The sequence below is a fragment of the Calonectris borealis genome, chromosome 8, assembly GCF_964195595.1.
Source record: "Calonectris borealis chromosome 8, bCalBor7.hap1.2, whole genome shotgun sequence".
Taxonomy (NCBI): Eukaryota; Metazoa; Chordata; class Aves; order Procellariiformes; family Procellariidae; genus Calonectris; species Calonectris borealis.
In genome coordinates, this window is record NC_134319.1 from 32,920,171 (window position 1) to 32,946,813 (window position 26,643).

The 26,643-nt window shown below is 50.5% G+C and overlaps 1 protein-coding gene across 1 annotated transcript in view; it reads right to left on the bottom strand.

Annotated features, from left to right (window-relative positions):
* Positions 1-26,643, bottom strand: part of PAPPA2 (pappalysin 2) — a 93,118-nt gene that overhangs the window by 23,764 nt on the left and 42,711 nt on the right. Inside the window, exons 9-16 of the mRNA XM_075156875.1 lie at positions 26,016-26,107; positions 25,565-25,758; positions 24,254-24,391; positions 20,701-20,836; positions 20,255-20,471; positions 9,449-9,620; positions 6,885-7,062; positions 4,420-4,633 (exon numbers count right to left, since the gene is read on the bottom strand). Coding sequence (XP_075012976.1) covers positions 4,420-4,633; positions 6,885-7,062; positions 9,449-9,620; positions 20,255-20,471; positions 20,701-20,836; positions 24,254-24,391; positions 25,565-25,758; positions 26,016-26,107 — 1,341 coding nt within the window. The remainder of the gene's footprint in view (positions 1-4,419; positions 4,634-6,884; positions 7,063-9,448; positions 9,621-20,254; positions 20,472-20,700; positions 20,837-24,253; positions 24,392-25,564; positions 25,759-26,015; positions 26,108-26,643) is intronic.

Below are 26,643 nucleotides of genomic sequence, written 5' to 3' on the forward strand. Positions count from 1 at the left end.
GCTTGAAATTTCCAGACCCCCCGACTTCTTCTGATCTGGGTTAGCAGCATTTCTCAAGGATTAACAAGGAAGCCAGGAAAATTGGAGTCAAAGCTTCCCCCTCCAACCGGGCAAGCGGATGCCTAACGGGTAGGGGAGGCAGGGGAGACGTCTGAGGCCAGCGAGGGCTGCGTCTGACGTGAAGGCATGAGCGCTCACCCGGCTCTGGGAGCTGAGCACGCAGGAGCCTGGCCGGGATCCAGCCACGTACTGGGGTGGCCAGCTTGGGGGAACTGGGTCTGCTGTACAGGAATGGTAATAAATGATCCTAAAGCCTCATCTCCCATAGCTGGAGACTGACAGCTTCAAAAAGAATAGGGGAGAAGCAGGGAGATTTGCCGGTAAATTGAAAGAAAGCAACATCAGCTTTGTAGGACCTCCGCTGCTGTGCTCCAAACAGCCTGGGCAACCTGGGCTGTAAATCTTCATCAGAGACCTGAGAGGTGGAAGTGACACAGGAGTCCAGTTGACAGCCTATGTTTTCTTTACCGGGCTGCTTGGCTCCCTCAGCTGCGCGGGTGTTTGCCTTTTATCTGGAAGGGACCAGATGTGGGCAGAAGCAGCGAGCACCCCACGCCTTCGCACCCACCACAAATGTCCAGTGGCCCCGTGCCCTGCTAAACTCCGATGCTCCTGGGTTAGGCTGTCCTGCTTTGCCTGCTGCGATCTTTCCGATACGTTTCCAGCCTCCTGTCTGCTCACTCCTTTCAGTCCATTTTCTCTTCCATGTTCTCCCGCCTCCTCTCCCTCTTTCACGGTCTCCATAGTCTTTGAATGGGGAAGAGGAAGCGGAGGGGCTGACATTTCCATGGAAGCTCATCAGGGGGCTGGGCTGTCTCGTGGCTGCCTTGATCTCTGGTCAAAATGCAGGCTGAGACTTTCAAAGCTGCCTGAAAAGACCTGGGTGCCCTGTTCTTCTTTGCTTCATTCCCTCAAGCTAGCAGAAGGGGCCCAACCTCTCACAAAAGTAGCTTTGAGATCCCCAAAATCTCTTCTCTCCAAGGAATCCACCCGCATTGGGTAAGTGAAACAACCATTCCGCAGGGTCTGACCTTTTTTGTCCCCAAACTGAGAGCATCCCCCCAGCATTAGAGTGCTCCTCTAAAGGATGTCCTAGATATTGCTACTGGAGAGATGCTTCAGATGGCACTTTGTGGTGGAAGCAACAGCAGGGACCACTGCGGGGGTGATGCCCATTTTCGCCGAAGTATCTGACCTCTGACTTTCAGGCTGGCTCTTTTCAATGCTGCTGCCCTGGATGATGCCAAACATTGCTCCTTGGCAGTTCATTGCTCTGTGCGATTCAGGCGGGTGGGTTGGTGCTGCTGTTGGACAAATGCTGCCCAAAACCAGAGAATTCCCATCACAAAGCACAAATACACGTGTTAAGTTCCCCTTGTTACCGTCATTTTGGGGTTAGATGCGAAATAGCTTGGCAGCTGGAAACCAGGCTGTTATGTGGGCTCTCCATGCTGAAAACAGATTTCCTTTAGGAAGAGTCAAAGAAGATTTACCCTTCACGTCAGCATCGTCAGTCAGATGATCCTGCCAGCAGAAAGGCAGCAAATCTCTGGCAGGATCTTGATTACAGAACCAACATTTCCTCGAGGATCCCGTGTTGACAAGCAGTGATTTCTGAAGGGCCTTTCCTCACACAGGTTAATAGATAAAAGCGTCTTCTCCAAGACAACAGAATTCTTTATCCCCTTTCTCTTCCACTTATGCTACGGGAAATGAATTTCAACTAAGATTGCAGGAGCCTTCTAAGTAACCTTATGCCCCTGCAGCAAAATTCAACTAAGGAAACAGAAGTGAGGGAATCATACGAGCATCTGTGTCCAAGAGCATCTCATCCTGGACACAAGCAGCTGGATCCCAGCCACGGCTCCGGCCTGCATAAGGTGGGCACCGTAGCCCTATCACGTGAGGAGCAAAGCCCAGGGGCTGGGTACCCAGTCCAGCTGTAGCAGCCACGGTGTTTTACGCGGTGCACAAGAGAGGAATGCACTGCAGAAGGCTGATGAAAAAAGCAGCTAGTCAGGAGGTGACACCCAGCCCTGGCTGGGTTGGGTTCCTGCTTGCTCACATTACAGCTTAACCGTCCCTGTCCATGGGGGATCCAGAGCCATCCCTGAAGGAAGGTGCCTACAAGTAGCCCTTGAAGGAAATGACCAAGCTTCTTACAACAGTGCTGTGAGAAGATGAGCATGTCTTTCACATAGTAGCAGAGTGGGCTGATCCCTTGGGAACCCACAGACACCAAAAGATACCACTACACCGTCCCTGGAGAACAGTCTGAACGCCATAGCTGTTGGTGAGGCCAGCTGGGGGTTACGCTCCTTCCATCGTTCCCCTCTAAAAAGGCACGATTGCTAGAGCTAGGAGAATAATTCGAAGGGAGCCTGGCTATATTTCCAAGGTTGGGCTGGTTAGCTGGCATGGGGAGTCTTCAGTGTCAGCTGTGGATCATGCCTGACTTTTGTCCAATATCTAGCACACATAAAGAGTCTTGCTTTCTTGTGCCCATCAACACCCGTACAACACTAAATCCTTTAGCAAGGCTGGTGTTTGCTGGGTTGATGGGCAACAAGGAGACAATAGATCAAGAACTCAGTTTGCTGAACCCAGAAAGAACCCAGAAAGACTTCAGAAGACCCCAAAACCTGATGTCCAAGTCATCACCTGAGACCCTGCTCCCTCACCAGCGCATCAACAACCCGTACCCCACCAGTCCTGGCCCCTTCCAGAGCTCTCCATCACCTTCTCCAACAACTCACTTTCTCCAAAACTGGCCTGAACAAAGAAAGCAACCTCTCACCCTGGCAGCTCCCACCCTCTGCCTGCCAGGGCTGAAACACCAGAAGGATTTCCAGCAATCCAGCAGTTGACTGGCCCGCTTACTGGCTGGTAGCTGCTACCCGCTACACGTGCCAAGGGGTTTGTACTCATGCTGAGTATACACCCAGAGCTCCAGATGAGACGGTACACCGGCATTTACACTTCCAAGGAAAGGCTTTTGCTTTGCATCAGGCCGCTCACACAGCAGTTCATCTGCATGGTAAGAAAACATTGACGTTTCTGCTTCTGTTAATGTTTTTTTTGCCTACCTAACAGGATCTTACTCTACCATCAAAGGTGTTAGGCGAATTAGTCGTAATGATAATAGCAAATGTGAAAACGCTATGTCAACATGCACGGCTATGAAAACGTAAACCACTTTGCATGATTTTCCTTGACTTGTCTCACAGGCTGTTCAGACCCGTAGGGATGTTACACACACGTCAAGGAGCCTCGGGAACTCCCAGAGGGCATCCTTCTTACCAGCAGTTGCTGCAGCATGACTGAGATGGCCTAACTTTGCAAGCTGCGTTGATCTGATTGCACATCCACTGCCTGAAATGCCACAGGCATGCAAGCCGCTCTGCAGTTTGCAAAGCGGTCCATGTGATTGTAGCCATAATCATAATTTGCTTAGCTCCCCTTGGCCCAAGAAATGCTCCTAACACTGCGAAAAGCTGTTTACAGAAACCACTTCCTTCATTACGAGGCAAGAAATTTGGCAACTGCTTCCCAGTGCACAACAACCCTACCCCAGAGCAAAGCAGAGATGAAGTCTGCATCCAATTAAAACTGGAAGGGGGCATTAAACAATTAGCACATAATTACCCGATTTGGGCTAGCATCAAGACTCTGGGGAGGACCCGGCTAGTGCCAGGGAATCTTTAGTGACCATACCCAACGGGGACTTCAGCTGGAGGCATCACAGACAAAATGCTGCTTTACCCCCCAGCGTCACGACATTGGCTGAGCGCAGGGCTAGTGAGTCACTGGGAATTTTTCCCCTGAAGCATCGGGGAAAAACCTTCTCCAGTTGAAATGCCAATGCTTGAGATTAAATTTAGCCAAGAGGCGCAGGGGGTAAAATGTTAACCCTGACAAAAGGCAGTCATTCATTCTTACAGCCCCAAAGCCTTGATCTAGGTTTTATCGCTTTTAGGAAAGACAGCAGCTCCAAGAATCTTCCAGCATCTTATTACATCTGATTACCTGAGAGTCCACAAACACTTTTGTACATGCTTAATTTTCAGCAACTGGCAAGTACGTTGAGGTGCACAGGAAAATTTGCATGCTTTAGGTTAAGGCACTTAACGTATACACGCATACAAGAGCAGCTTGCATCTTCTTCCCACCTGCCCTCACCTAAACCAGGGGAATGCCTCTCATATCTCAAGAAGTCTGCATGACCAGAGCAAGCTGCTCTGCTTTGTACCTATCAAATCAGCTCTTCCAGACTGCCAGCATGCCATCACCTCTCCTCCTTGCTCACGTTGGGAGAAGAGGAGGAAGGAAATGGTGATAACAGATCCACCACAGACTTACTTCTTAGGCTTGCCCGCTGTGTTCTCGGCCACGTGGTATCCAGGCTTGCACTTGTAGCGACAGATTGAGCCCACGTCGTGGTTCCCCTGCAGGCACCGCGGGACCAGGAGCTTGGCGTTGGCCACCGCGGGAGGCGCGTCACACTCCAGCTTGCAGTAGGCTTCGGGGAGCGACCAGAGACCGTCCTCCAGGCAGGTCAGCCACTGGTTTGTTCCTGACCCCAAAAAAGAAGCAGTGTGTTGGGGTTACAGTTGACTGGGGGATGGAGTCCTGCTGAGGGAAGCTCAGAGCAACCAGCAAAACCCCTCGCGTTAGAGCGGATACCGATGCCAAGGGAGGCAACAAATATGAAGACCATGGACTCCATTGCATGGTTGGTCAGGCTGGGGCAGAAACCAAATTCCTTGAATGCAGACAGAAGCGGGGAAGGGACAACTTCTAGGGAACGGAGAAAGGATCTTGGTTCTGCAAATCTCCCCAAAACTTTCCCTTAAACTTTCCCTCTCTGGTGATGCCTCAGGAGAGCCTTGAGTGGGCTGGGGCCTTTTGTGTATGACAGCTATCTGTCATATTTAGCTCAGCCCATCTCCATTCTCCCCAGGTGCTTTTTGCAGCTTGTCCTTACCTTCCCTTACAAGCTCTCATACCCTGTGCTACACGTGCACCGCAAGTTGCCAGCAGGACGGATGTTGGAGCCTTAACTGGTGTGACTGGGAATTCAAACCACCTATTACTAAAAGCTTGGGTTGAGTATTACAGCCCGACTCTCTGTTGTCCCTCTAGAGAAAAGGGGGTTTGGTAGACCCAGCTAACGGGTGGCCGAAACTGCACAGCTCTGGGTGCTTGCGGTAAGTGTCCAGGACTGCATCACCCACATGGTGTGGGATGGATGGTTCACTGGGAACTGCTGAGCGAGAAGAAAAAGCTGGACTGGAGTGAATGGGACTCTTCCTACTGAGGGGTTTGGATCAGCAGGTTCCTGGTGCAGCAAGACTGCTCCACGCTCCTTCGAGCATCACTTTCTTTTTGTGGGATCGCTGCTCTGCCTACCAGAGCCTACCTACTGCTCTTGGACCAGGGACAAGACCATGCCTCCGCATAGTGCCTGCGTTCCCGGCAGGCCGGCACTGCCGAGGTTCGCCACCCGCCTCTGAGCGCCGTGCAGCCGTGTCATCCTTTCCTTGCCTATTCTTAGCATTTATTAGCCTTGAGAGCCTGCCCGTAAGGATGCGAGCCTTCGGGGAGAACAAGCATCAGGCACGTCCCTGCATCGACAGCTCAGCCGAGTCGGCTGGACCTCTGCGAATTTAGCCGCATGGCTCGGCAGCCTTGGCTGAGCACCACCAGCCGTCGTGTCAGCCGCTGGAAGTCACCCAGGGCGCTCCATCAAGGGGACGCCTTCCCACCAAGGGAGCCCATGGCAAACCTCCAGTTGACTTCAGCGGGAACAAGAGGTGGCTGTGAGTGAAAGATCAGATTAAAACTTTGCCCTCAGCTGACCCACCCAAGGCAATGAGCATCGGTTCGTGCAGAATTTGGGCTGTCGAGTCGTCGTTCGCACGCTACCCTTTGATCAGCTCAACGCTGGGGATCTGCCGGCATGCCCCCTGTCATGAAATGAGACCTTAATTCCCTGCAGTTTTTGCTCCTTAGATTTAACTTTTTTTTTTTTTTTTTAAAAAAAAGTAAATTATTTTCATACGTTTCAGCTATAAATGTCTCCATAAAATAGGGCACCCATTAAAATGATTTGTTGTATGTGATTGTTCAGAGCAAAGGCGTTGGTGGAAACTCGCATAAAGTCCCAATGCTTGAAGCTGTCAAGGCAATTACCCCTGAAATCCCATCCAGCTCAGCCTTGTAGAGACAGGAACAGTAGCGCTCTTTCTCCGACTTGGCTTAAAAACATTCCTGCGGCTATTGATGGAGTCGGCAGAATGAAAGCCAGGCCATGGCATGTCTGGGGGACTGCTGTGTGTTTGGGTGGTGAACATCTCCCAGACTACTCTGCAGCTGTGGGCATCAGTCTCTACGGCTTTATACAGCCCCAGGACTCCTGAACCACACACTTCTCCACAGCCACCAGGCACCGAGCCACTTTTAGCTCTCTGAAGTCCTCTCTGTCTGTCCGCGCTGCCTGCCTGCACGCTTCTTGCCTCCCTCGTCCCTGTAATGCTGGAGGCTGCCAGACCTCATCAGCTATCAGAAGACATCCCTATGCCCTGAGGTGGATGGATAAGGGCTGCCAGTCAGGCGATGGGAGTCAGAGGGAATTATCCCCACACCATGGTGTTCCTGCTCAAGGGGGATGGATGCCCACCATTCAGGAGATCCCACCTGGCTGGGAGACGCCAGAATAACTGGGAAATCTGAAATCGCAATGCTCTGTTTGAACAGCTTGGGACAGGCATGAAAAGGTGGCACCAAACAAGGAGAGTTAAATCCCTCAGCGCTCCAGACCGTACCTTGAAGCTTGGCTGGGTGGATGCAGGAGAAGGAGCATCTCTGCAGGTAGCTGGTCCCCTTGGAGCAGGAGAACTCTGCGTAGTACACGTGGGACTGGTCAGGGACACCACAGTCGACAGGGTCACAAGTCACAGATCTGTCCCACCGCCCCGAGCTGCACGTCAGCACCACCTCCTGCTGCGGAGAAAGCAAGGCTCCATCAGACCCCTGCGAGTGAGCATTAATCTACCGGTTTGCCACCACAGCAGAAAGGGCTGACCTAGGTTTCAAGACAAGGAGAGCTTTTCCCCGTTCTTCCTCCCCCGACGTGCCCTTCCTCCTCACTCTGGACACTGAGTCACGAAGCCCCTACCTGTTCGTGGGGTGATGTTTGGGGTGTGAAAGCAGTGAATGGCCCTTGGGGTAACATGCAAGCCACCTGCACAAGAGACCTTCTAACGCTTCGTCTGTAACTGCTTGCCTCCAGAAAACGCTAGCTGCACGCACACTGAGCGGTGCCAGAGCACATGAAGGGAAAAAAGGAAAATCTCTTTGAGATATCCTACAACTTCCTGAGCTACAAGTTATTCCCAGCTCTGTGCACTGCAATTTTCTCCCCTGCAAAGATCAAGTCTGACTTCAGCCGCTGACGGGCCGCTCTCCTGTTGATTGTTTTTCCCTAAATGCATTCTCTAAATGATTCTCTAAATGATTCTCTCGTGCCTCAGCCCACAGACCCCACTGAAATCAGAGGTTCGTATAATCTCATTCACAAATCCTAATTACACAGCCCCTCTTACGCAGCTGGGGGACTGCATGAGAACCTAACCCCCAGTGGTCCCACCACTAAACATGATCAACGTGTGCCACGGACTTCATCAAAACAGAGTGGTGGATGACAGTGTGCCATGTGCAACCTCGTCTAGTGAAAGATGCCTCTAGCCATGGCAGGGGGGGTTGGACTAGATGATCTTTTAAAGGTCCCTTCCAACCCAAGCTGTTCTATGATTTCCACTCCCAGACCGCTAACCCCAGCCCAGCAGTCCTCAGGCAGGGGCTCCAGACCAAAGAGGTGTCTTTCAAGTGTTCCCAATGTCCCTTCACTGGCTGAGTACAACCACGCTGCCCATATGGTCAAATGCGTGACCTGTCCTCCCAACCAACACATTTTGATTGAACCTGGATGTGGTGGCTCTGAAGGACATCACTAAATTTGTGTCTGGTACTCTTGGGTGCGCAGCAGGATCATGGTGTAGCTGAACCAGGTGGAGAGGATGCTCAGGGAAGAGCTGTACGCATTTTCCCAAAAGACCTCAAGCTGCGTAGGGTCACACAGCCAAACCAGTAACATCACTTGGGGGCTCAGGGCAAGGCACCTGCAAGCTGCCATCAGCTGTGACAGCCGCATGGCGAAGCTCTGTCCAGAAGCTTCCCCATCTTGCTGCCAAATATATGAGAACTGTCACCTGAGGCAGATTTATTTTGTGCGCTTTTGTTCCAGAGGAGAATGGGAACATCTTGTTTTCCCTGGGCATGCCTTGGCCCATGTGGCCATATAATTAATAACCTCCCCGGTGACGAGGGGCCAAAAGGTGCATCCCCAGCTGCCCCATTGCACTGTCCAGTGCTCACCTCTCCTTCGGCTAACACCGACGGCTGCGGCATGGGAAAATTGCCTGCCAGGCATCACGAGCACTTGCAACTCTCCAAGGGGACGAGAGGTCCATCCTGCTGACATGGCCTGGCTCACCTCCATCTGTCTCCACCCCCTGAGAGTTCATGCTCTCGCTCAGGCTGGCACAGGAACCAGCTCAGCCCCAAAGACTCCTCTTTCCCCTCCAGGAACAGCCTAAAGATGGGACACACTGCCCACAACCCTGCCAAGGTGACTGCCCAGACCCAAGACAGCTCAGCTCCCAAGGACACATCAGTTCCAGGTCTCCTCGGCCAACGGCCAAGAGCCATGCTGGCTTATGGCTTTTACGAGGCATCCCCCAGCCCTCTGGAAAGCAGGACAAACTCTTTCATGGTGACCTCTGCGCTGCCCCGCTGGTGCGGGCAGCGTTATTGCAACGCAACACAAAGGAAGAAAAGCTCTCGGCGCTGTTGGTTGCCTCTAAATATAATCGCTCTGCAATGACTTCATCTTTTCCTGAGCCACTAACTTCAGCTTTAAGAGAGAAAATGTCCCAAGGATGTTTAACCCTCCCACCAACACCCATCTGGAGAACAGAAATGGCTACCTCTCCCTCTGGGGGAGCGCGTCACCCTGGCTTGGGACATCCCCTGCAGCGGCTTTTTGCCCGGCAGAGCCGTAGTCTGCAGGCAGCACCGTGGTCTGAAGGCAGCTAGGAGGACTGCAGTGAGGGAAGGAGAGAGGTCCCCAAAGCTGGACCACCAGCACGGAGATCCAGCACCAGAGCCTCTACTGGGCTGAGGTTCATTGGAAGAGCACTGAGGAGGTCAGGGCTGGAGGAAAAAGGTGTCCTGAGGTCCTCCAGCCACCTCAGGGTGGTTAAACCTTTCTTAACTAGCACTCGGTCCAATGGGCTGTGAGATCACCCCCACCCTGAGGTCCACTCACCTGCATGGAACCCAGGCTCTTCCCATTGCCAGAGCGGAGGACGAAGCCCTTTTCACAGGTGACGGTGCACGCCATGTGCCTTGGGCTGTTGGAGGTGCAGTTGAGGATGGCAACGTGAGCAAGAAGTGGCCGCGTGCAGCTTCCTGATCCTGCACAGGCACCGTGGACACAGCTATGGAGGAGAAGAGGGAAGGATCAGCAAGTGGGTCCCAGGGCTTCTGCAGCAAGGAGGGGCTCTCTCTGGATGGTAACTGCGTGGGATGCTTAGCAGGTCACAGATGCCTACAGAGATGCACACTTATCCCTCAGTCATAGAATCATAGAATTATTAAGGTTGGAAAAGACCTCTAAGATCATTGAGTCCAACCATCAACTCAACACCACCATGCCCACTAAACCATGTCCCTAAGCGCCTCATCTACACGTCTTTTAAATACCTCCATTGGAGGTATTTTGAATACCTCCAGGGATGATGGCTCAACCACTTCCCTGGGCAGCCTGAAAAAAAAGAAATTTTTCCTAAAAAATTTCCAGTCCCAGCTTCTTCCAGGCTTGAAGTCTCCTGACGATGATGCCAGGAGGGTACTTTTTCCCAGCTCTGCCTTGGCTGGATCTCAGCCCAACCTCAGCCCACACCTTCCCACAGACCACCACGTCCTTCTAAGCTGATGAAAGGAGGCACGGCCTAACAATGCTCCTTCCAAAATCCGCGCTCTCTGGTGGGGCTACTCCAGCTCGTCTGCCCCAGGGTGCGCAGGCTGCATTGCTCAGAGCCTGCACACCAAAGGGGCTGGTGGTGCTCCACGTAGGTGGACCAAGGGAGCAAGAGGAAGGAGATCGTGGGGAGAGGGCAGGCAGGTGACACATCCAGCATGGCCACAACTCCCGTGGCCAAAGTTTATATCAGATGGTCCTGATATAAAGCAGCACTCCTGAATGCACAAGGAATAAACACTAGTCATTGCAGCACCTTCCTGAGAGTGCTGCAGCTTCTCCGGCAGCAAGGTGGTCTCTACCACATAACAATTTCTCATCTCCAACATGCTCAAGTCATACTGGACACCAGAGAACTTGTGGCAAGAGACCTCCTGAAACTGCTCTGTGGTGCCATAGCGAGTACACCATTAGACTCACACGTGATTGCAGCCACTCGCATGTGTCCTCCCGTACATACTCTGCTCACACATCTCAGACACGAGTGTGTGGGGACAGACAGTGGACAGCAAGAGATCTGCACCTTCCAAAAGCAACAAAGCCCAGACAGTAACATTGGGTGTTTCTCCTTCCTGGTAACTTTTGAATCCACACCTCAATTTCAGCCTTAGCGCAGAATAAGACGAGATTTTCAGCAACAGATGGTCAGGAAAAAAAGCTGAAGAGGCCTTTTTAAAGCCTGTGCTGATAGAAAGGTGACAGGTATGTCAAACCCTGTATTAGACATCAGAGAATCCACAGATGATTCTCCAACTGCAAGGAAAGGTTTAGCTGGAGAAAGAACCTCTGCAGAGGTTCTCATCCATGAGATGTTTTCAAATTACATACAGTCCCCCCCCAGACCTGGCAGCAGAGTTGCCCAAGCTTCGTGTCCACACAGCCTGTGGTGGAAGGGAGAAGCTGAACATGCTGCAGCTGTCTCCTCCACCCCACTCTGGTCACCTTCCCACTCTGCTTTGTTGGTCTTCAGCAGCTCTGCTCTTCCCACAGGCTCACGCAGCATTTCAAGCCTGTGCACGTTGACATCAGGCTCTTTGGGATCAAGATCATCCCAACAGGCACCTGTCCAGCTCTAGAGACTCAGCTGTGGCCACCAAGGTGAGATGCATTAAAAGGAGGAATTACCCTCCCCTTGCACCTCAAGTTACAAGAGGTCCCGGTAAAGCTTGTGTCACCCATCCCTGGGAAATAAACTGCCCCCTCCTCACCGCAGCAGCTTCCCACCAAGGACCAGCCGTTTGGTACTGATTAATTAAGGATCAGAAATAGTCCCACAGTGAAGAGGAGTGTCGGCCAGGGAGCTGCGGTCTCCATCAGTGAAATGCAGCCAGTAGATTAATTACCTGGGATGGAATGGGGCCAGGACACAGGGTTGACACAACACCTCCCGCAAGAAAATGCCCTGGTTATCTGACGGTCAGGCTTTAGCTTTTACTAAGGGGTACCAGTGCAAAAAAAAAACCCCGACAGCAGCCTTCCTAAAGCAGGAGCAGGGGTGCTGCAGCTTCAGGTGACGGCTGCGGACGGAAGGGAGGGAGGTGTACCCAAATGCCTCCCCTCCGCTCCCGGCTTTGCACGGGGCTGCCGACGGTTTTTGTGCACTGCCGAGGCAGAGGCAGCCTTTGCCCGTTGCGTTCGCTCAACCTCTCCAGCAAAGGATGCATGGCTAGAAATCCCAACAAAAGACACACACACACAAAAAAATCAAAAATACAAAAACACCCACACGGTGCCGACATGGACGTTAAGGGAACGCAATGTGCTGTTGACTCTGGACAAGTCCACCGAGCCAAAGACACGGTGGAAACCTGCAGGCCACAGCCCTGAAAGAGCCGGTGGGCACAGGAGGGGACCACAAAGGAGAACAAGAAGAAAGGGGCTGTTTTTTCAATGCAGACCTGTTTATGAAGTGAGAAATGGTTTCAGGGCAGCTGCTGCAAATTCTTTCACTAGCTTATATTTCCATTTGCTTCCTTTTTAAAGAATTTGTTTTATGAGCACAGCGTTTGTCAGGTCATTAGCTTCTGAGGGCATCTGGTACCAATTGTAGCCCTCTCCCCTCCCCTCCTGCAGTCACCTTCTCCGGGCGGTTGCTTTGCTCCCTGCCTGTGCCCCCGGCGCACGCACGCACGCACACACGCTCCCATCCCCGACTCCACCTCCCCACGATGGAGCTGCTGTCCTAAACCTCCTGCACCTATCTGCACACGCATGTGCGAAAGGGGATGAGCTTCTCCTCCTTCCAGCCTTGCTCTTGCCTCCCATCCCCTTCCTCACCAGGCAGGGACACGCGGGGAGCTGCAGCTGGTGCACAGCATCCCTCCTACCACGGTGCTTGGTGCTACATCAACACACCGCAGCAAGAAAGTCCTTACTTTGGGCACATAGAATCATAGAATCATTAAGGTTGGAAAAGATCTCTAAGATCAAGATCATCAAGTCCAACCGTCAACCCAACACTACCATGCCCACTAAACCATGTCCCTAACATTGGGATTATCCAGCCAAGTCACAGCCCACATTTTGGGAAGCAGGGCTTGGAGATGAGTGGTGGGTTCACCAAGTGGTTGTAGGCTACAGGGCAGCTGGGTGGCCCCTCCAGGACCCCAAGACACCCAACTTCATCTGCTCTTGAAGCTGTGTTGAGTTACGGAGCGTGCGCTCATCGCAGCGCTGGTTTGGAGAGGGTGGTGGCACCTCCGGACACATCCAGCCAGGCCAAGTGCTTGGCTGGAGCAGCTCTGCTGGTGCTGGTGGAGCGATGGCACGTTGTCTGGGGCAGCCTCGGCAGGCGGGACAACGCTGTTATTTAATAACAAGTAACAAAGCACTGATCCTTTTCAGCATTTCTGGACACATTTTGGTCTTCCACCAGTTCAGAAACATAACCGGCAATGCTGGTGTAAAGTAGATCAAGAGATCATCAAGTTTCTTACTGTATTATTATGTATGCAAAATGTCCTATAGATTAGTTACACATAAGGGATTGATAATTATAGTTCATAATATCAAAATCTTTCTTTTTATATACACCACACATATACACTCATGCACACATTCTATATGCGCATACAGATATATTTTAGAAGTAATTAGCTTTCTCTTTGCCCCAAAAGATGACTAACTTATCACTGTTTTCTCTGTGACTAACACCACCCCTATCCCACAAATACCCACTAGATTTTATTCTGGAAATGAGCCGAGATCTATAGGCTCAAGTTCTGAGCAGCTGTTCTCATCCTGCATGTAGCTTTGAAGCCTGGTGCTGCTATTCCAGACCCGAAGAGGGGCTCGTGTCACTGGAAGCCATCTGATTTATCAAATATATAAGGAAGCTTAAAAAAATATATATCATCTCTACGTGCAAACTTTGCCTTGATCATTTCCTTTATCATTATCAGCATCATCGTGACTACCACTGCAATACTCTGGGCCAGGACACCCTTGGGCCTGATGCTGTACAAGTGCAGGACAAAAAAAAAAAAAAAAAAGAAAGAAAAAAAAAAAAGAAAAATCCATGTGGCCTGGCCCCATCATGGTCCTTACCAGGGTTTGGGTAACGTGATGGAATAAATCATTGCTCCCAGCCGCTGGAACACCCTAACGAAGGCTGGACAAGGAAATGGTGTAGTTAGCCCAGTTCTGATCTCAGCATGAAGGAGCTCTTTCTCTTTTTGATGATAAATGAAATTCCTGTATCGCAGCTGCAAAGTCCTGACATTTGCCCATTTCTGATTCAGGCCATATAAGATGTAGGACGAGCCAATATTTTTTTTTTTTCCCCCTTCATGAAACATCCAAAAAATTTCCATTTTTATCCCAGCATCTTTTGAAGCTCAAACTAATGATTTGTCAACAACATTTTCACAAAATACCAAGGTTTTTCTCCTAACTTATTCCACATCAGCACCAGCCTGCGTGATTTTCTGGGCTCACCAACTCCCATAACTCATACATCAAAGAAAGTTTCAGATCTGGAAATTTGTGAAATTCTGCCTAGCAATGGCCTTAACTGCTCTGGAAAGATAAGAGCTTTGTTCTGAAATGGGACCAATTCTATAAACCAGAGCAAAACTTTTCCTTTGGGATCCTTTATCTTTCTATAATAAAAGCAGGAGGCAACTGCCAGCAATGGAACCCATTGAGCCAGTGGTGACAATGCTGGTAGGGAGACATCGTTTTGTTGCGACAAAACCCAAATTCCGAAAAGCTGAAATTTCCCATTTTACAGCAATTATTTCACAGAACCCAGAAAATACTGATGGATTTACCCAAGTCAAGCTAAGCCAAGCCAAATACAGTGCAGCTGCCTAAAGTATAATAAATCATCCATAAATTGCTGTAGTATCTACCCAAGCTTTCAACCCAAAGATCGCTGCTAAAACAGCCCTTATCATCAAGCTCCAACTCCAACAGAGGAAAATTATTATAAGAAGTTCATCTCATGGTGCAAATTTTTTGGGGAGAAGGGGTTATAGGGGATGTTGATGGAAAGGTAAAGGCTTCAGCCAAATCTCCCGAAGTTAAAAGTAGTCACTGCATGTACTCTGGTGGAATCTGGATTGTAGCACTGAACATCAGTGAGATAAAAGATGTTTACCCCAATGTGGTCTAGCAAAAGAAAATAGCTAGGAAATGAGAAAAGGTGTTTTGGAAATACTTGGGAATTTCTCCCTTCAGGCATGTTTCTTGTGAAGGGGAAAGGTCTCACTTTTCCAGTAAATCTGATGGCAACCATCCTTGTGGGAGCAGACTACATGTACAGACCCAACGGTGGTGATGCTTCTTGATTACGATCTTCATTGAGGTTGCCACCTCAAGAAAAGATATTTGCTTCTGTACGTGACTCCCAAAGAAACTTGGCAAAAAAATAACATCCCTGTGAGTCATCCACATCCACTGTCATCTACCTCACAGATAGAGAAAAGGGACCAGTAAGATGTCAAATGACCTGTTGGCCCCTCCGTAGCCACAGTGGCAGAAACAGAAGCAAGAGCAGATCGATCTTAACGTATTTCCAGACAGTTCCTTTCCGTGGTTTTTTGTTCCTTGCTACACCAAACCAGATTTATAGAAGCACAGACAGTGAGGCTGAAGGGGATGTCAACTTTGGTCTAGTCAGCTTCCCAACCTGAGGCAGGACAGACCATGCCTTCATCACTCCTGAGAAGAGTTGGCCTGACTCCTTCCTGAAGGCAGATGGCCCACCTGCCCATCGTGAGCAGCACGCAGGTAGGATTTATCTGCCAGTATTCCTCAAGGGTCCATATTCAGTTATCCCAGAGACCACCTTTATCCACATCCGATCCCCACGGCAACATGCTGCACCTTACTTCTGCCACCTCCTCTCTTGTCCAGAGGAATTCACTTCTGATCCACACCCCCCACCAAGAAGGATGTAGAAATAGTGGATGGATTTCAAAAGGGAGCTGCAAGCAGAAGCCACAGCCACTGCAAGACTTAGGCTATGAGATTTAAGAAGGAAAAAAATACATATCGTGACAGAGAGGAGATAGCGAGAGGATCTGATCACTCTACAGACACACACAGGCAGAAGAGAAGTCTGCTGGCAGGAGGCATTTAGACCTTTCTGACAAGGATGGAGCGAAAGCAACAACTTTCATCTTGAGCTCAGAGGCAACTTCTCAGCAGAGAGGGTTACTGCATGTACGAATAGCTCAGCGGGGGAGATGGTGGACTCCTCACCTCCTGCAGCCCGGAATGTGAGATAAGAGAGCCTGCTGAAGGACACGTTTAATCCGGTCCCTGTGAAGAATGCTCGTACCTGTATGTGACATTAGGGAAGGCAGGGCAGAACGGGGACAGGCTGGCTGCAGCAGTACAGCGAGGGCTCTGCAGGCAAACCTCAGGGTCTCCCAGCGCTTGTTCCTTCTTCGCTGGACACAGGAAGGACACGTAATGTCCATACTGGTAAGAGAATAAAGGAGTTGAGATCAAGCTTCAAGGTTTCACCGGGAGCTGTGCCGGGGTCAGGAAGGAAACATGCCTTGCAGCACACAACTGCTCTGTGTTGTAATTCACCTTCCCTCGATGTATCAGGGGTTGGCCATGCTTGCAGCAAGACTGGGTGGCCCTTTCCATGAGGTAACACCAAGCACCCTGTGCGTAAGCTGTTCATCTGCTGTGTTTGACCCAAAATCAAATTGGTGCTGGGAGATTTTTTTTTCTAGGTGAGACTGGCTAGTCTCAGGGATAGGCAGAAGATGCCTTGAGCATCCTAAGAAAAGCCCATATAAAGCAATAAATTGAAGAAGCTGACCAGGCTGCAGAGAGCAAATGGAAGCGGGCAGCCCATGAAAATGGTCCTTGCACCTCCAAGGGTTTCCCTTGCCACCTTGCAGCTGGAGAGTGAAGCCACTGGTTGAAGTGAATGATCAAGTCCTACAGTAGATCCTTGGCCACCGCTGCCCATTAGCCAGTCAGGGACCCACAAGAGAAATGCCACAGGTCAACAGGCTTATGCTGCCAGAGGAGAGGCACCTTGAGAGGTCTCAAGGCCAAAGGCTGAGGTGAGTCCATGCCACAGGAAAGGTGGTGATCAGGATCCTGGGCTTGGTTCTTGAGAAGTTTATTCCTCCAGGCCAAGGAGAGAGGATGTGCATGGTGCAGTATAGACACAACCTGCTCTGATGGGCCTCATGCTGCACCCGGGAGGCTGCGTTTGCCTGGGAGAAGCAGGGAACAGACGTCCAGGCAATACGTACTGTCCTCATGGCAGGCAACTCAATGCCGGCTGTGCTGTACATGCAAGAAGAGCCTGAGCAGACGCTAGCTGGAAGGACAGAGTGGGGATGGAGGTACATCTTGACCTGAGCATGTCTCAGCCCATCAGGGGTGACCTTGGGATCCCAACATAAGTGTCCATCCACTTTGTCCATGGTCCCTGACCATGGGGCACCCTAGGCCAGAGGAAAGGAAAGGAAACACCAGCATCTCTACCCAGGGTCCCCACAAATTTTCACACCAGCACAGACACAGTTCATAAATTGACCCTGTATAAATTTGGCACCTGGAAGAAAGAAAACAAACCAAATAAAACCTGCTTGGGAAATGGCCCTCTTCTCTTCGCTGAATAAAGTTTAGCAATTGAAAATATGTAAACAACCCCCGCCTCCATTTGATTTTCTCTCCCTCACACCTACTTGCCATATAAAAGGAATCCAAACCAGACTGCCCTTGATGCATTTAACCCACTTTTGGGGGAGCAGAGGCGGGCACTCGCACAGGAAATAAAAACACAAGGCAGATTGCATTTGGTAGCACCTTTCCTGTTCACTCGCCAAGGCATTTCCCAGCATATGCTAACATAAAATAAAACACACTAAAAATAAAACCAAGCTAAAAATAAACATAATGGAGGAAATGAACAATGTTCCCCTGGTTCAGTATATAGCCTGTACCAAGGAAAACAGGAGGGACTGTGGCTCAGTTTTAAAATACAAAGAAAACGATGAAAGCTGGAGAGTTTGAGTTTCCTGGGTGGAAACTCGCTAAAAGTCCGACTTCTGCTTGACCTCATAAGGTTGTGATTGGGTGCAGAAAGCAAAGAAGAGCCCTCAGCTGCTGGCAGAGACAGCATCGAGGGGTTCCTGGTGCCGGTAGCAAGGTGCGAGGGAGGGACACCACGCTGCTTTGGTCTGCAAGTGCTCTTCCAACCTTCAGTGCCTCAAGTGGGTCCGAAAGCAGAAGGCAACTCTTTTTTCAAAACAAGGATGTACTTTTCTAGCGACAAACGCCTGCCGCATCCTGACCTGGAGATGGCTGCATTTCATCAGCAAAAACATGATCTCTTTGTTTTCCCCAGCCTGCAAAGCACTCCAAGATCCTTCAAGATGAAAGATGCTACAGAAATACCAAGCTGTCGTATATTTATTATTTTGGCAATGAGCATTTCTAGACTGAAGTCGGGAAACCTCGTTTCTTTGTTGCTTTTGTAACTGTCCCTTTCTTGGGTTATTTTAGGAAAGCGCTCACATGCACGTACTGTGTATATGAAGCTGGGTGTGTGCGAACGGTCAATTTAGTTCTTTACAGGAATAACACAGATCTTCTGTGATCTGTTACAGTTGAATGTCTCTAAACTTCTTAAGATTTTATATTCCTGGATTTTTATAGGGGATTTTTTTCCCCCCAGAGTCCACCTGCCTTATGTGAAATGGATTATTAGCCCTTAAAAATAAAAATATTGCTGTTTTGGAGATGAAATAGATTTTTAAATTATAATAAGGGGGGATTACTTGCACGTTTCCTGACTTAACAGAGGCAGATCCTTTACTATTAACGAGACTACTGGAGACTGTAAGCCTAACCCGCCTCTAAATATTCAAACCTTTTGTCCAGAAAAGCAATACTATAAATAGCATTTCCTACACCGAAAAATCTGGGGATCTGATTTACTCTGAGCGTTTGCTAAGGGCACGTGTGTAACCTGCAATTCAGCAGCTAAGCCGAGGCCACGGGGAGCCCGCAGGACGACAGCGAGAGGAGGACGAGAAGATGTGAGGATCCTGCTGGCTCCTGCCCTGCCTACGCGAAGGGGACAGCATGCAGCTCTGAGCTGGCTTGTGCTTCAGCTATAATGAGACTTTTAAGAGAAAAACATCTACTTTCCTCCTTATTCGTCCCTATGTGAGCTTCTCCCCATCCATGGGCGATGCTCAGCTGCATCCGGTCAGTCTATTCCTCCTTGCAGTCACTTCTGAGGCGGAGGGGGAAGCTCTCAAGCAATGAGAGCGCAAAATTATTTTAAAGGATGAGAAAATGTAATTGAAAAACCACATCAGTTGGCTGGGGTCTTAGAAGTATGTGTGTACATAGCTGTAACGGCTACCAGGAGGAAGCAGACTGCATTTCAGGTGGACGTTGATCCTTTAATGTAAGGCTGAGAATAATATTTATATGCTGACTCACTAAGATTTATGTTTCTGTATAAATCACACATGCACTTAAAAAAAAAAAAAGAAAGTAGAAAGCAACTGCAGAATATTCATGGCTTCCAGAACTCTACATAAATCAATTGTACCATGATCCCACAAGCTTTTAGACAAACACACGCACACCCATTCATTATCGGGGATGTTCTTCCATCCAGGGCCATCAACAGAAGAAAAATGACAGTAGCAGCGACACGATGACCCGAGCCAAAAGCCCTTCACTCTTAACGCCCCCACAGCTCCAGCAAAGCTTGGACCCAAAAATCCGTATTCCCAGTGGTGCAGTTTGAGTAACTGGCTGAACCAGAGCCCTGGATCGGCACACTTGCCACTTCAGGGAGCCTGGGATCCGAAAGCAAAGCCAGACTTGGCACTATCCCTCTCGGACAGAGCTGAGCACCATCCTTTCGTTACTCTGCGGGCCCACGCCTCTCCTCGACACGTTCTTTCTGCCTTGTTTATTTAGCCTGTCTTGGACGACGGTCCTTCCCCGTCCCTTTGCCAGCACGACCCTCTCGGAGAGCAGCGCCCGTTCTGCAAACGCCGCCTCTTGTTTGCTGCGTTACAAAGACAGGCAGACGCCTGCGAGCGCCAGACATCAATAAATTAAAGTGCTGTTGCTACTATTATTGTTATCGCTTCGTTACGACAGGGACGGCGTGAGACTTGGTGAGGAGCCTGGGATGGACAGGGAGCCAGCACGGGGAGGAGATGGAGAGCTGCAACCGGAGAAGATTCATCCCCACCTCCTGCAGTGTAGGGAAGACTGGGATGGATGGAGACTGAGCTTATAAAGCACATGTGGAAAAAGCCTACATTTCAGCTTCAGCAGCAACCCTCAGCAATAACTCCTTAGCAGAGGGAGCTTGGTTTTCCCACCAGGGAACGGTCCTTTAGTACAGTTTTGTGCAGATGCACAGGCCACGCACAAAATCTATTTTCCTGCTTTCCCCTCCCATAGAGAGATAAGCAAATAGAGCCTCATTACACTGGATTTTCCAGCAGCACCTCAAAAGCCACCTGAGAATAGTCACGAAACACTCAGTGAGTAGGCAAAAACTCCAGAACTGAAGCACAAAGCCCCAGGGGAGCAAGGTACTCTGGGTGCCCGTTGGGAAGTGCCCCGAGGAGACCATACCTGTAGCGCTGGTGGCCATGTCCCTCCTCGTGTTGGAGGAGGCAGGTGGTGGGGTCAGAGCCAGGCTGAGCTGATGTCCGCAAGGCCACGGCTGCGATGCCCACGAATGGGGAGGAGAAGTTGAGCAGCACCGAAGCAGTCCAGTGGGATGGGTTCTCCTGGCCATGGGTCATGTTGATGACAAGTGGGTTGCGCTGGCATGACAGCTCGTACATCCCTGCAAGATGGGGCACAGAAAGAAGCCACTAGCTCAGCTCCAAGGATATTTTCTCTGCTTTTGATTTACTACTTCTGCTCCCCTACACATCTCAACAGACCAGCTTGGGAAGCAGAAGATGCTGCAAGGGGGGACAAGGGACACCACCACCCAACTCAGTGAGAGATCGCAGCAATGGTAGGGGCTCCTGGACAGCATGGACCGGTGCCACAGCCCATAGGATGCTCACCCAAAGAGTGGTTCAGCCCATCTACGTCGCTCAGCTGAATGGTCACCCTTGGCTTGCGCTGGTTGCTTGGGACGGTGCCGTCAGAGGCCAGGAAGAGCAGGAGGGAAGTGGGCACGGCGGGTCTCTCAAAGCACACCTGGGCAGGAGGGCAAGAGAGACCCTGAGAGGGCGCATCCCAAATACAGTCTTTCTGATCCCATATATGCAAGAGGAGGAGAAAAAGAGGGAGCACGAGGAGAGAGCGGGAGCAGGGTTAGGGGGTCAGAGGCTGCAGGTATGCATGGCAGCAAACGGGTGGGAAGAGAGAGAGGAGGGAAGGAAGGGTGCGGGAACACAGTCCCTTCCCTTCCCTCCTAATTCCCCTTCTGCATTTTACTAGTCTTCCCCACGTGTATCAGTCCTGCCTTGCCATAAATTTATGGCATCTTCCCAGCTTCCACATTTGCTGCTCTTAAAATTGAGCAACGCCTGACCGAGACCTGGATAACCCCTTTTCTGCCCTCCCTTCCCCAGGCTCCGACTCCCACCCCGCACGGTACCAGTCAGGCACCCAGAGAGCACAGCTACCAGCCCTGCCACCGAAATATTTCCATTAAAAAGAAAAAAAACGCCAAAGAACAGCCCCAGTACCCGGAGTGACTGCAAACTGTCCCTCAGCCAACACGTGGAAAGATTTGTGGGAAGAAGTCCTGCCTGCTAGGAGACCCGACAGCTCCCCACTTGTCTACAGCCCCAAAGGCTACAGGAGGCAGCCGGGAAACTCACGGCATCAATCATGGCAGGGCAGATGTTCTTTGGAAGTAAGAGGATAGAAATGTTTTTCTCCCCCACCCTGGTGCCCCCCACCCAGTGCCGAGATGTGTTTTGATCAAGACCCACCCTATGGAGTGTTTTTATTGAATGCCGGCGTGGAGGGAGCCCAGAAACGCAAGGCGAAGGTGTATTTCGGAGGAGGACAAGTCCTGGCTGGCCAGGCACAGCCTAAGGAGCAGACTGCGGGAGCCGAGGGGACAACCACCCGATGCATGACGGCAGCCCAGCCTCGGGGTGGTTTGTGCCACGCCAGGCATTGCTCACGCACGGGAGCGGGAAGAAACCTTGGGCTTCGTCCCAGGGCTCCCACCCTGCAGGGAGGTGCTCAGCAGCAAACATCCCGTGAGCAAGTCCCCAACGCTGCCTACACGCTCCCTTGGCCAGGGCTTGCTCTCGCGCAGGGCTGGCCCTGCTGCCAGGAGTGGACCAGGAGGCTGAAGCTGCCCTCCTTTTTTTTTTTTGTTTGGTATATCCTCACTGTCTCCCCACCTGAGCTCAGAAGCTGGTGAGAAGAGAAAGCAAGAAGGGAGGAAAGACAAAGGAGAGCCAGCAGTGCTCAGACCCCGCTCCAAGGAGCCCCCCAGGACAGAGCTGCAGCCGGGAACCCCAAGGAGCCAGCCGATTTTAACCCAGCCGCCTGCTGCTCACTCCTTCAAAGTGGTTCCTCAGAGGAGGAGAGATGGTTGGAGAAGTCAGGTGAGGCTTTCCCTGGACTACACAGCTTAAGGTAGAGGGTTTAATCTTCCCCTTCCAAAACCGTATCTACTTGGAGGTGAAGGACACTGGCCCCAAGTAAGACCAACAGCAGCTGGCTTGACTAACATCCCAATTCTTTTTTTTTTTTTTTTATTTAAATACATATTATGTGCCTGGCCACAGCAGGCTATCTTCTTAATTTTTCTCCCTCCCTCTCCCCCTTTCTGTTTAATTTCCTGCATATCCTGCATCCTGACTTGCTTACAAGTGATTTTGATTTCTCTCCTCGTCGGATATGTTAGAAACTAAGAACAAAGCATGGCCGGAGATCTGCAAATCATAACTATTTCCATCTGCAGACAGACCCAAGGTGCGTGGTAGATGCTTTGTTAGGTGGCCCACTCTTGCCGCCAGCCCCAGCCCCCTTACAGCATGACCCAACCTTTCCCTTGCTCATTGGTGCCACCTCTTGAGAAACACCATAGGAAGCAATTCCTACCACCCGATGAGTTTTGTGGTGTGGCTCTAACCCGGGTGACACAGGTGCAACAGCTTTAAAATGGTCATGGGAGTTGGTGGCCACAAAACACCATGCACACGTGGATACGCATGTGCACGAACAGCACCGTTCCTGTCCGGGCAGGCGGGTGTGCTAGGCAAATTGTCAACAAGAAGCTGTCTTTCCTAACCCAATATGTTACCAATCAGGCAAACTCTATTAAAAAAAGAAAAAAAAAAAAAAAAGGAAAAAAAAAAAGAAAAAGGGCATATTTATTACTAGTCCATAAATAATTTTATGGGCGGAAAATAATAGCACTCCTAGAGAGAGCATGGAGAACCAGTAATGAAAGTCTTTAATATAAACTTCCATAGAGGAAGAGAACTGACCACAAGCTCCAATAAAACTGGAACATGCTTTAACCCCTGGTGAGAAGTGGAAAGCAAGCTTTCATCTAGGTAGGGCAGAGGGGGAGACTGCTGCTTTCTCGCTAGCAAAGGAAGAAAGGAGGCACATTTGTCATGGCCAGAGACTGAAGCTGGAAAGTAGGTTGTGAGCACAGAGACAAGGAAGAAAGAAAAAACCACCCAGTTAAAGGAAGTTCTTTGGAGAGACAAAGGTCCTCAGAGGCAATAGCCACGTTTATTGACTCAGGTTTGACGATTCATCAAGTCGCCTGAGCGTCTCGGGAAGACGTCCTCTCTAGACAACCTCGAGCAAAGCAGGGCAAGGTGCCCCTCAAACTGCAGAGGAAGCAGCACGCCAGAACCCAGCTTTCCAGTAACATCAGGCAACAGCCACGAAACCTCTAAACTGCGTCTGTGGTCAGAAAAATCAACGCTGTAAAAATCACATTGGCCTAACCCTCAGCTCTCCTCTGTCCTGCTCCTCTGCCTGCTGGGACAGAGAGGTTTGACTCTCCAGGTGCTCTCCCAAAGGCAGCCCCCGAGCCCCCATTGGGCAGCAGGACCAGCATCTTGGGCACAGAAGTGCCTCCTTTGGTCCAGAGTCACTGGGGCGGGGGAGGGCAGGAGGACCTGCATGCCACAGCTCATTGCTGTGGGCTCAGGGTGCTCAGCAGCAACCTGGAGTGCTCAGGACCCCTCAGGATGGCAGAGTATATCCAGCTACCCTCTGTTGCTCTTCACAGCCGTGGGGAACAAAGGCAACTAGGACTTGAAACGCAGCCTGTGCCCACCCTTTGCGGGTGTAACGGCACAGCTTGACTGCAGCGAATAGTCAGAAGCAAGTTGTTTCTCAGCCTCAACTCATTTCTGTGGGCTTCTGGTTTCAGGCACAGCCCTTCTCCTGGCAATCTGCCCCAGGATGGGTTTGCTGTTCACAGTGGGGACGGGGCAACCACATAAGACCCAGCCACAGGCATTTGGGGTTTGCGAAGAGTTCAGTAGGATATGAAGTCCTATCTGAGAAGTTTTTAAGACTGCTTTAGCTCCTACAGGACAGAAAAGGATGGGTCTTTGTCACCAAAGTGCTGGGGCAAAGACAAGCAAATCCTTCTGTGCCTGACCAAACATCCTCACTTACCTTGAGCCAAACTCCCTCATCGCCCAAGGGCATCCTCTCCTCATCTGGATGCTGAGCATTGTCTTGGCTGGGAGTGCAGGGGAACCAAGCAGCCAGGGAAAGGTCTTTTGGCACATCATGAAGGTGAGATTTACATACCTGAAAGGAGAGATTTATTTTATTCAGAAAGAAGCAAGGAAAGTGAGAGAAAGAAACAGCACCTACAAAAACCTTAAGGAAGACTCAACAAACGTTGAGATGGATCCCAAGTTCCTAGCATGAAGACAATTAGGATGCAGGTTCCTAAGCAGGAGTCACATCTCACCACCCACACACGTGCACAGGAGGCCTTTGCCATTTTGAGGTGCTGTAAATATGCTGTTTGAGCACCCCATGGTGTCTGTGGGGCTGAGTAAGAAATAATTTAAGGCTTTTTCAGCCTCCTGATTTTTGGCTGATGAGATCCGAAGGTGTGATTCGTTTGCCTGAATACCAGTCTTCTGTGCCATTCAATGCTCTGTGGTATCCCAGACATCCCCACAGGCCTGGCAGACAAAACCCGGGACATACATGTGTCGTTCTAGAGAAACAGGCACCTGAGCCCAAGGCATCTCGTTAGACATGCACATCTGGGCAATTTAATCACGCTGTAGGTCTCAAGATTGTTCCTTATATCAGGTCAATAGAAACACATGCATAAAGGGCTAAATATGACCCCTCTACATATTCCTTGCCCTTCTTCAGCTTGCTAGGAAAGAACATACACACACCACGTTAACACCGATCAGGCAAAATCCTGTCCTAGACCTCCAGGCCCTGCTCCAAAGCCCGTATGAAAGATGGGAATTCTCCCATCGATTTTTCCTTGGCTTCAGATCAGAGAGTTTGAGAGCAGCACAGATGCTGATGTATGCGTGATTTTATCCTTTCGGGCCCTGACCTTATAAGGTATTAGACTTACGGGATTTTTTTTTAAACTGACAGTGGGACTACTCATATGCTCAAAGTTGTGCGTTTATCTGGTGGGATGGGGGTGGTCACTGTTTAGCAAATTGCGTGGCTGGGAGAGGGGCTCCCTGCCTTGATGAAACACCCCTCCATGTACTGCAGTTCCTGGGCTTAAGGATACTGAAAGAGGGGTGTGAGAAATGCCCAGGGTCTTCTACTGCCTCCCTGCATAGGAATATAGTAATCAATAAACACTTCCAGAGCTGCTCTGAAGATTTTGGTTTTGCCTCCGTACGCTCTTGCAGCAGTGACTTCCCCAGCTTCACTGCGTGGGCTTTGCTAGAAAAGTCTTTTTTTTCTTTTTTTGGCCATGCCTTCGCTCACCTTCACAACAGGCTCTCCAGTGACCAAGGAAGCAGGGCAGGACTTTGCGTCCTGATGGGAGGCGTAGGCTTTCGCTGCCCACAGATCCACGTATCCATCGGGCGTGTAGGGACCACAGTCCAGGACGCTGCTTGTCTTCTCGAACGGCTCACACACACCATCCCCATCGTGCACGTAGCACAGGCTTGGTTCCCCTGCAAGGAGACCAGGGGTGACCTGTTTACAAACCAGGCTCCAGGCACATACATCTCCTCCTGTTCCAGGAGGCATGCTGGCCATTTAGCCCTGGGATTTCCCACCACAAAGGCCTGACAAGCTCCATGGATCACTCCAACTGCAGATCCATGTTTTGTTGCAATGAGGTGCATCACCCCCGCTCTGAGAAGCGGTGCGAATAACGTACAGTTTTGACTCCTGCCTCAAAAGGATGTCTCAATCCATTTGGACTCACCGACACAGTTGAAGCCTTTTTCCTTTTTACACTTCCTGGAACAGCCATCTCCATCCAGCAAGTCCCCATCATCACATTCCTCCTCCAGGCTCCTAAAAGGACAACAGCCAGATGTGTTAACACCACCCTTGACTCAACACTCCTGTGGTTCTGCCCAATCATGAGTGAGGACCCCATATCTTGGTTCCATTTCCACAGAAGCAGGGAGAAGAGCAAGAACCACATGTGGAGTAAGGTAGAGGAGAGAAAACACCATATCTTGCCAGGGGATAAAAAGAGGTGGAAAACACAGCATATGGGAGAAGGCATGACTGTACTGTGACTTTCTTATAAGACCTGAGGCAAGAACTATGGGAGAAAATGAAGCTATATACAACAGAGGAAGCAGGGAACCAAGCATCAGGAAGACTGGCTGCTGGAGAAAGCAAGTGTTGGAGAGGGCAGGAGGTTCTGAGATGCGGCTGATGTTTCAGTGGGAGTTGAAGAAGGGGAGGCAGGAGAAGGGAGAGAGAGAAGGTTAGCCCAAGAGGAGACAAGAATCAGCCCCCAGCTGACATTCATGGCGTCTCACAAGGAAAAGAAGCCCATGCAGTTTCCTTGAAAAGGTTCTGTCCCCATACTGCAGAAA